Genomic DNA, 9,401 nt, shown 5'->3' on the forward strand with positions numbered 1-9,401 from the left:
TGGGAGCCCCACCTTATCCACGGGCCAGCAGGGATAGTTGGCTGTGGCACTTGCAGGGGTTGGGGGGCAGGCTGCACTCAGGTGTACTCACAGGAGCGCTCGGCACGGGCAAACTGTCCCGCGACGATCCAGGAGAGTGCTGTGACCGCGGCCAGGGCCCCCACGTGCAGGAACGGTGCTGTGCCCTGTGTGTGGGAAGAAGTGCCAGAGGTCGGTGACTTCCAGCTGTGCTCAGACCATCTGTCACCAGTGTCCTCGAGCCTCCTCCCTCTATCTATGGAGCAGGCAAGCCTGTCTCCATTTGTCAACTATGACTCCCATGGGAGTCTCAGACCCTGGCTGCAGCATCCTCCCTGCCTCTGACCTGCTGTGGGACCCCGGACCTCCCTGCCTGTTCTGAGCTGTGTTCTGGAGCATCCTCCTACAAGCCCCGGGAAAGCAGCCGCGGCCCCATCGCCGCCCATGCTCACCTGCAGGGAGATCAGCAGCACCTCCCACTCATCTTCCCACAGCTGGGCCACGGCCGCCATGGCTACCACTGTGAACACCAGGATGACCACCAGCCCAATCTGGAGGGGGAGAGGTGTCAGAGGATCAGAGCAGGCGGGAGGACCCAGCATGTGTGAGAGGGAGGATGGAGGGAGAGACTGAGAGACATGAGGGAGAGCTGGAGAGAGTGAGAGGCTAACAGAGTAGGGAAGGGGGGGCGAAGGGGAGAGACAGGCATGGTGGAAAGCGAGGTGGAGATGGGCGGACAGAGGACAGGGAGAGACAGAGGTGGTGGTTGGCAACTCTGAGGGACACAGGTCTCTGGGGACAGATGGGACATGACCTTTCCAGGGGTCTCCCCTGAGCTGTGAAACAGACATCATGAGTGCCTACCTGGGAGGGGCTCGAGGAAGATAGATGAGAGAATGCAAGTGAAGTGCTTAGCAGAGTGGCCAGCACCAGAAGTAGCGCTGGCTAAACTTTAGTGGCATCATTCCTAAAAGCGGGGATGGCATCACGTGAACGGGGTTATGGTTAGAGTAAGTGAAATCCTGTGTGGGAAGAGCCTGACACATGTACGAGGTCTTCAACAAGTTCATGGGGGACAGTCCATGGCCTGGTGGTTAAGGGAGCGGGATCCCATATGGTCAACTGCATGGTTCCAGTCCCAGCCTGGCAGCTTGAGAGAGACACTGAGTATGTGTGTGCCCACCCCCATCCCAACAGGGTAGAGAAATGGAGAAGAGACTGGTGTGAACACACCCCGTTGGAGAGGGCTTTGTTCCACTCCCTCTCTTGTTTCTGGCAAGTGCATGTGCCCTCTGGCTATTCAAAATAAAGTTTGTGGTGGGGCCAGCAGGTGGCATGGGGATTCGGTGGTTCCGGGGCTGCCATTCTGGAGAGGGCTTTGTTCCACTCCCTCTCTTGTTTCTGGCAAGTGCATGTGCCCTCTGGCTATTCAAAATAAAGTTTGTGGTGGGGCCAGCAGGTGGCATGGTGCCTTGGTGGTTCAGGCGCTGCATTCCCACATGACCGGCCACATTTCAAGTCCCAGACCTGGTGACTTGAAAATCATACCATGTGTGTGGACACGTGTGCCCAAAATGCTGAGAAGAGACTGGAGGAGAAGGGATTGTGGCATGGCTATTTCCCCAGAGAGCGATTTCTGACTCCCCCTTATTTACTGTACCTCTTTTTTAAAAAAAAAATTTAAAAGAATTATTTTATTTAATGTTATTTATTTATTTTATTTTGACAAGAGAGGGACAGAATGAGAGAGAGAAGGTGAGACGGTAAGCCACCAGATCCGGAACTCAGACTGTGGTTGGCCATGTGGGAGTCCAGAGCCCTTAACCACCACGCCACCTGTCGGCCCCTCATGTGCATCTTCAAGGGTCCCCTTGCATAGTAAGTGCCCAGTAAAGGCTGATGAGCTCCTGGCATGCGGGAGGCTCCCAGTGAATGTGCCCTCATTAAGCTGCAGCTGGGACAGAGGCAGGACACCAGGGGGAGCTGTGGAGCCTGGGCCAGTGGTTTGGAGAGAGTCTGGATTCCTTGAGTGTGGACGAGGTGAGTTTAGGTGCTGACTGAACCTGATCTGGAGAAGAGTGCACCAGCCCCAGCTCAGCCAGTACCCTGCGGTGCAGTCATGTGGTACCTGGTGCTCCTCTTTGGGGCAGGGTGGGTCATTGATAGGCTCCTCCTCCATGCAGGCCCTGTAGGGAGCAGCTGCTACCATGGCAAGAGAATTCAGTAAGCTCCAGGTTATGTGTGTGTGTGTGTGTGTGGGGGGGGACAGCTGGGGAAGTGGCCTCTGAACTGGTTCAGGGGTGGTGGGCAGGGAAGGAAGGGGGCATCACAGAGAAAGGGCCTCTTATTTGCTATAAAGTCTTGGGAGAAACCAGAGACTCAAAACAAAGATATGATTAAAACAGTTCAAGACGGTAACATTTACAGGAGTGTGGTACTACTAGGAGACCAGAGAAACAAGCACAAATAAGCAAAAAGTTCACAAATAGATCCAATACATAAAAATTAGTCTATGATATAAGTAACATCTTGAACTAGAAGAGAAAAGATCGCTTACTCAGGAAAGAAAACTGAGAACACTGGGAAGCCATCTAAAAGAACCAAGATTGCACCCCACTCCAAAACAACTTCCCAAAAGATAAACAATCTAGGGGTCTGGACAGTGGTGCATCTCGTGTCCCTCTGTGAGGCTGACCCACATGGAAACGTTCCAGATTCATGCCCAGAGACCTCCCTGAGTATGCTGGGCATGCACGGGCCTCTGAGCAGAGGCTGGCTGAGGTGGGGGCGGATCAAAGTGTGAAGACCCATTGGGGTGCTATCTCTTTCCTTATGAAGGAAATAAAGGACAAACTTTACAAAAACAGTTAAAAATGTTAATGTTCATAAAAAGTGAAAACCTAATTACCAAGTGATATTACAGAGAAGTTTTTTTTTTTTTTTTTAATAAGCTTAGGGGGGGAAAGACTTTCTGACACAAAACCCAGGAGTCATAAAAAGAGATGACAGATTTAAATACTTAGGAATTAAAAAAAGATCCCTATGGCAAAAATGCAATAAGCTAAGTCAAAATGAATGACAAACCAGAAAGGATTATTTACAGTTCATTAGTCAAAGGACTCATTTCCCAAACCTATGAAGAACTCCTGCAAATGAATAAGCAAAAAGGCAAATTGCATGGCAAAAAAGGGCAAAATAAAAAATAGAGAGACGGTCTGTAGAAAAGAAAACACAAATGACTCAAGCATGTGAGAAATGCCTCAGCTAACTCATCCTGAGGGAAATGCAAATTAAAATTACAGTGAGGTACCATTTTTCACCCATCAGATTAAATCATGTCAATGTTTTACATGGTAAAAGATTAAATAACCAAAAAAAGAATAAGGACTCCTTAGAATCATAGAATCAAATGATAGAATCTTGGAAACAGGATAGAAAGTCCAGCCTGGCTACAATATTCTGAGCCTGGGAACACCCTCCCTCGTGGTGTAGCAATCCAGCCACAGATCAACTGTGCCCGGAAGGACATTCCTCCTGCTGAGATCTCCCAGAAGGGACCAGGGGAGAGAGGAAGTGGGACGGGCATCCCGTGAGCTGGCACGGTGCAGATGACAGGATCTGACTCTCGCATTGATCTGTCACCTCCGGCTGACTTGGTGGTTCTATAAGCCCCTGGTAGGATCAAGCGGGTGTGGCCTGACCTGCTGAGAGCTGGCAGGTCCTAGGGGGTACCATGGTGTATGTGTGCCAGCTCCACCCGAGGTGCCAGCTGGTAAGTTTCTTTCACAGAGAAGTTTTTTTTTTTTTTTTTTAATAAGCTTAGGGTGGGAAAGACTTTCTGACACAAAACCCAGGAGTCATAAAAAGAGATGACAGATTTAAATACTTAGGAATTAAAAAAAGATCCCTATGGCAAAAATGCAATAAGCTAAGTCAAAATGAATGACAAACCAGAAAGGATTATTTACAGTTCATTAGTCAAAGGACTCATTTCCCAAACCTATGAAGAACTCCTGCAAATGAATAAGCAAAAAGGCAAATTGCATGGCAAAAAAGGGCAAAATAAAAAATAGAGAGACGGTCTGTAGAAAAGAAAACACAAATGACTCAAGCATGTGAGAAATGCCTCAGCTAACTCATCCTGAGGGAAATGCAAATTAAAATTACAGTGAGGTACCATTTTTCACCCATCAGATTAAATCATGTCAATGTTTTACATGGTAAAAGATTAAATAACCAAAAAAAGAATAAGGACTCCTTAGAATCATAGAATCAAATGATAGAATCTTGGAAACAGGATAGAAAGTCCAGCCTGGCTACAATATTCTGAGCCTGGGAACACCCTCCCTCGTGGTGTAGCAATCCAGCCACAGATCAACTGTGCCCGGAAGGACATTCCTCCTGCTGAGATCTCCCAGAAGGGACCAGGGGAGAGAGGAAGTGGGACGGGCATCCCGTGAGCTGGCACGGTGCAGATGACAGGATCTGACTCTCGCATTGATCTGTCACCTCCGGCTGACTTGGTGGTTCTATAAGCCCCTGGTAGGATCAAGCGGGTGTGGCCTGACCTGCTGAGAGCTGGCAGGTCCTAGGGGGTACCATGGTGTATGTGTGCCAGCTCCACCCGAGGTGCCAGCTGGTAAGTTTCTTTCAAGTGGCAGCTTGGCAGCTGGGAGAAGAAAGTGCCTCACTGAAGGGACTGTGGACGCCCAGAGATCTCAGGATAGAGTGACGAGCGGAAGGGCTGCCTGCTGCCCTTGACCCCTCGATGACTCAGAGCACCAGACGTGTGTAATTAACTGACCTCTGATGCCCCCAGATGCTTGCAGGTACCTCCACTTCTCATGGCCGACCCAAGCTCACCTGACCCTCTTCCTTCTCCTGCTCCTGACCCCTCTAGCTGAAAGTGAGCCCCTTGCTCAGAGGCATTCTGGGCCCATCTTATGGTTGTAGCTGGAAATTTCTACCTTCCTAAATGGTACATATGCTCCAAACCAGGCTCTGGGAAAAGAGGCCAGCCCTCCTTCCATGGCATCCTGAGACTGGGAACTCTGTCGTGGCCACTTTGTACCAACCCATACCCACTGGGGCCTCAGAAGGCTGCAGGAATATATGTTCAGCACCAGCTGTGCAGAGAGGGGTGAGTGAGCGCGCTGGGGCCTGGGTACCTGAACCTGTCTGCCTCAGGCCAATCTGAGTGGGGCACCAGGGACAGGGAGGTGATGACCACCAATCTGGGCCTGCAAGGGACATCCAGCTGGGGTGGCTGGGGTCAGGCAGCCATACGGGAATGGACAACATGATACTTAGAAAAGAGCTCGGAGGATGCAGAGGCTGGGAGAGCTTGTGAGAGAAGAGAAAGGGTCCCAGAGAGGGAGACAGGGAGGGCAAGAGTGAGGGGCCACCCTAGGGAAGGGGCAGACACGCAGGAGGGCCTGGGACATTTCGGGCAGCAGAGGCTGAGGGGGACTGCCCATGGCAGGGCTGGGAGACTGGGCAGAGCCAGGTGGGGGAGTCTGGGGCCCCCTGGGACAGGGGTCGTGATGGGAGATGCTTTCAGTTTGGGAGGTGATGTGGCCAGGTCAGAGTTTGGAAAAGGGTTCACAGGGGACCAGCAGGTGGTATGGTGGTTAGGGTGCTGTATACTCCCACATGGCTGACCATGGTTCGAGTCCTGGACCTGGTGGCTTGTTTCTCCCCCTCCCCCTCACCCACCCTCTCTCTCTCTCTGGTCAAATTAAAATAGATGAATGAATAAATAAAATTAAAAAATAAAAAGGAAAAGGGTTCACAGAAGAGAGAAGAGGACGGTGAGAACTGAGGCGGAGCCAGCCGGAGCTCGGGGCTTTAGCACGAGCTGTGAGCCGCGCTGGTTGAACACATGGCCACAGGGCTGGGGTCCTTGGCAACTTACTTAATTTCCTTGGACCTCAGTTTTCTCAATCACAAAATGGGACGATCACAGTACCTGCACCAGAGGGTTGCTGGGAGGGTCCTGTGAGCTAATGCAGGCCAGGTGTGAGTGCAGTGCTCCGAGTCAGCCACTGAGACAGTTATAACCAGGCTGCTTCTCTGCTGTTCTGGCCTCCGGCCTCCCCTCCCTTGCCCAGCCTGACAGAGGCAACCCTTACCTTGTGCAGCCAGTGCAGGTTCATCTGCTGTCCCACAGCAATGTGACATAGTGCCAGCACCTGGGGAGGGGCCCACAGGGTGACAGTCAGACACCCTACTCCCCACGCTGATGTGGGCCTGACCCAGCACAGAGCTGGGCCTCTGGGTTCTCCCTGCTCCGGGATGGCTTGTTCAGGAGGTCACTGGGTCCTGCAGCATTTGGACTGCCCAACTGAATTCGCCAAATGTTTTGGGAGGTCCAGGCCTCGGATTCTGAGACAGACTTGAGTCTCATCCCTAGGGTTCCCAGTCCAGTGTGAGGTCAACCCGAGTCTCAGTGAGTGCCGTATTGGGAACAGGAACCAACAAGGAGGTTCCCAAAGACGTCTGCAATGGGTCCTGATGGCCAGGGTGGCTCTCGCCAGGTAGGAGGAGCAGCAGACGGAGACAAGCAAACATCCACGTGACCTCCTAGGTCTTCAAGGAGCAGCTGCCCAAGAGGCCCAAAAAAGGCCAGCTTCTTCCCTCAGGCCAGGGTGGGCCCGTCCGCCAGCCCTTCCCGGTGCAGCAGGGCCCCGCCCTCTGAGAGGCCTCACTTACCAGGAGGCCCGTGATGTATGTGAAGGCGGCAGCCGTGGTCACAAGGATGGGCACGGACCAGTCGCTCCAGTAGCCCGTGCGATTGTAGAGGTACCTGCCGGGAGGACAGGGACAGGGGTCAGACTTCCACTGGCCCCACCAGCCCAGGAGCTGTGATGGCTCAGCTCTCCTATAGCGGGGCGGCCACAGGCTGGGTCTGCCAACCAGGAAGGACCTCAGCATTTCCCTGCTCAGGGGTCATTTCCACTCTTGGAGACATCAGGGGCCAAAAAAGCATGAAGAAGAAAACCACTCCTGAGGGTCCTGCCGCCCAGAAGCAACTGTTACTGACTGTGCTGGATTTCCTTCCCACGGGCTCCCCACCCCACTTTGCCTACACAGCTGTACAAACGGCTGCACCCACTGCTTACAGGACAGGAGCCCTGAGGGCGTGCTTTGGGGAGGCTGCATTCAAATCCCACTGCCTCTTACTCTCTGGCAGGACCTGTGGAGGTTCCAGGCTTCCCGGATTCGAAGATTCTTGGATTATGACGTTTGTCTACATTTCAATGTCAAAGTACAAAATACGGGTCTTAGAATTGATGAAATGTTACACCTGACTTCTCTGAGTCTCAGTTTCCTCATCCGGAGAATGGGGACAAGAAGAGAACGCCTTTCGTGGGACCAGCAGATGGCATAATGGTTATGTTGCTGGACTTCCGTGTAGTTGACCATGGTTCGAATCTTGGACCCAGTGACTTAAAACTCAGGCCAGGCGCATGTGCTTACGTGTCCAAGGTCCCGAGAGGAGAATGGAGAAGGATTGCAACATGGCCACCCCCAGGGCTTATTTCTCACTTTCTGTCTCTCTGTCTCTCTGGCGCAGTGCACACACCCTAGAACAAAAATCTTTCTAAAATTAAAATAAGATAAAAAATAAAGAGAAGGCCCTTCGTAGGGTTTTGTGAGGATGAAGAGAGCTGGGGAACATGGCAAGTACTCAGTAACTCTCTTCACACAGGTATTTACTGATGTCAGTAAAGAACCCTGAGGAAATGTAATTGTTTTTCTTTTAATACCCACATGATCATCCATTGAATCCACGTACCATATGTAGCTAACGTATGACTAATGGCACATAATAGTTTCCAGTTATTCACTCTTATAAACAAACACAAAAAGGAAAAATTGGTACATATGTATTTGTGTGTGCGTGTCGGGGGAAATTAGAGGGCACATGCGTTTGCCTAGAGAGAGACAGAGTGGGGAGAGGAGAGAGTGCCCCTCATGGGGGCTGGCCATGAACAATCCCTTCTCCCCATGTCCCTGCTTTCAGGATTTGGGGCACGCACGCACGCACGTGCTTCTCAAGCCCCTGAGTCTGGGACTTGAACTACAGTTGGCTGTCTGGGATCCAGCCCTCTCAAACACCATGCCACAGAGCTGGCCCTTCATATTTTTCTGTTTTTCTGAGTATTTTCTTGGGATAGTCCTTCAAATAGGATTATAGGGCCAAAGGAAGTAAAGTTTTACATTTTATTTTATTTTTTTCTTTATTGCCGGGGCAGGGGGTGGGGGCATACACCTCCACAGAAAGAGAAAGAGGAGACAAAAGGAGAAAGAAAAAAAGCACCCTCTGCCCCACAATGGGGCACGATCATGCTGCAATCCCTTTTCCATTTCTCCAGCCTGTTGGAGTTTGGGGCACACATGCATTTATGTCCAGGGTGTTTTCCAAGTTGCTGGGGCTGGGATTTGAACTGTGTCCTGCCATGTGGGGTCAGCTTCCTTAACTACTGTGCTATGGGGCTGCCTTGGGAATGGGCTTTTAAAGGCTCTCAATAGATAGGCTCGCTCTCCAGAAAGGCTGAATCATCCACATTCTCCTTGGACAATTGGAGAAACTGAGGCTCAGAGGAGGTAACAGTTTGTTCAAGATCTTCAGAGTCAGCTCCAGGCAGTGTCAGCCTGCTGCCCATCCGGGGTCTTGGCAAGGGCTGGGAGGGGGGTGGTAGGAGAGTCCCTGTTCCCTAGCCCTCCCCTGACCCTTACCTCAGAGTCCAGGGACAGTCTACTGCCTGGAAGATCACTGAATGCACTCATGTGATTGTACAGTGGGGGAAACTGAGGCCTAAAGAGGGGTGGGACTTGCTTATGATAACTACCCATGAAAAATGTTCTGGTCCCAGATGTCTTGAGTGTGACCACTGTTGGTGGGGAGCTCTCCAGGACAGCAACTGACAGCAGCCCCCACCCCTCCATCCAGTGTGACCACCTGAGCCTTGAGCACATTCTTTGTGAACTATCCTCAGATTTCATGAGACTATGAGGGCAGGCCAGGGTCTCCTGGCTGAAGGGGCTGTGGGTCTCCAGGTGGACCACCCCTTGCAGCTTCTCAACAGGATAGGAACCCGTTCTCTGCTAGATGGTGAGCTCACTCATGGGACAGAGTGGCCAACGTGATCCAGTCAGGCCCAAGTCCTGTCCCAGATCTATCTGCATCTTGCTGTGTGACCTTGAAAAGGTGAGTGAGCCTCTCTGAGCCTTGGTCTCATCAGGCTGTCCTCAATGTGTGTTTGGCACTGTCACGTGGCCATGGATTACTCCTGTGCTTTTCTGGGCTCAGTTTCCTCCTCTGTACAGGATGGGGGTGAGCCCTATGGTCTTGCATGCAAGCACGCTTCTGGTTCAGC

The 9,401-nt window shown here is 51.7% G+C and overlaps 1 protein-coding gene across 1 annotated transcript in view; it reads right to left on the reverse strand.

Moving 5' to 3' along the window:
• Positions 1-9,401, reverse strand: part of GDPD5 (glycerophosphodiester phosphodiesterase domain containing 5) — a 94,755-nt gene that overhangs the window by 20,554 nt on the left and 64,800 nt on the right. Inside the window, exons 6-9 of the mRNA XM_027774217.1 lie at positions 6,730-6,823; positions 6,150-6,209; positions 471-569; positions 92-185 (exon numbers count right to left, since the gene is read on the reverse strand). Of these exons, the coding sequence (XP_027630018.1) occupies positions 92-185; positions 471-569; positions 6,150-6,209; positions 6,730-6,823 (347 nt within the window). The remainder of the gene's footprint in view (positions 1-91; positions 186-470; positions 570-6,149; positions 6,210-6,729; positions 6,824-9,401) is intronic.

This window comes from Tupaia chinensis, unplaced genomic scaffold (genome assembly GCF_000334495.1).
Source record: "Tupaia chinensis unplaced genomic scaffold, TupChi_1.0 Scaffold000047_1, whole genome shotgun sequence".
Taxonomy (NCBI): Eukaryota; Metazoa; Chordata; class Mammalia; order Scandentia; family Tupaiidae; genus Tupaia; species Tupaia belangeri.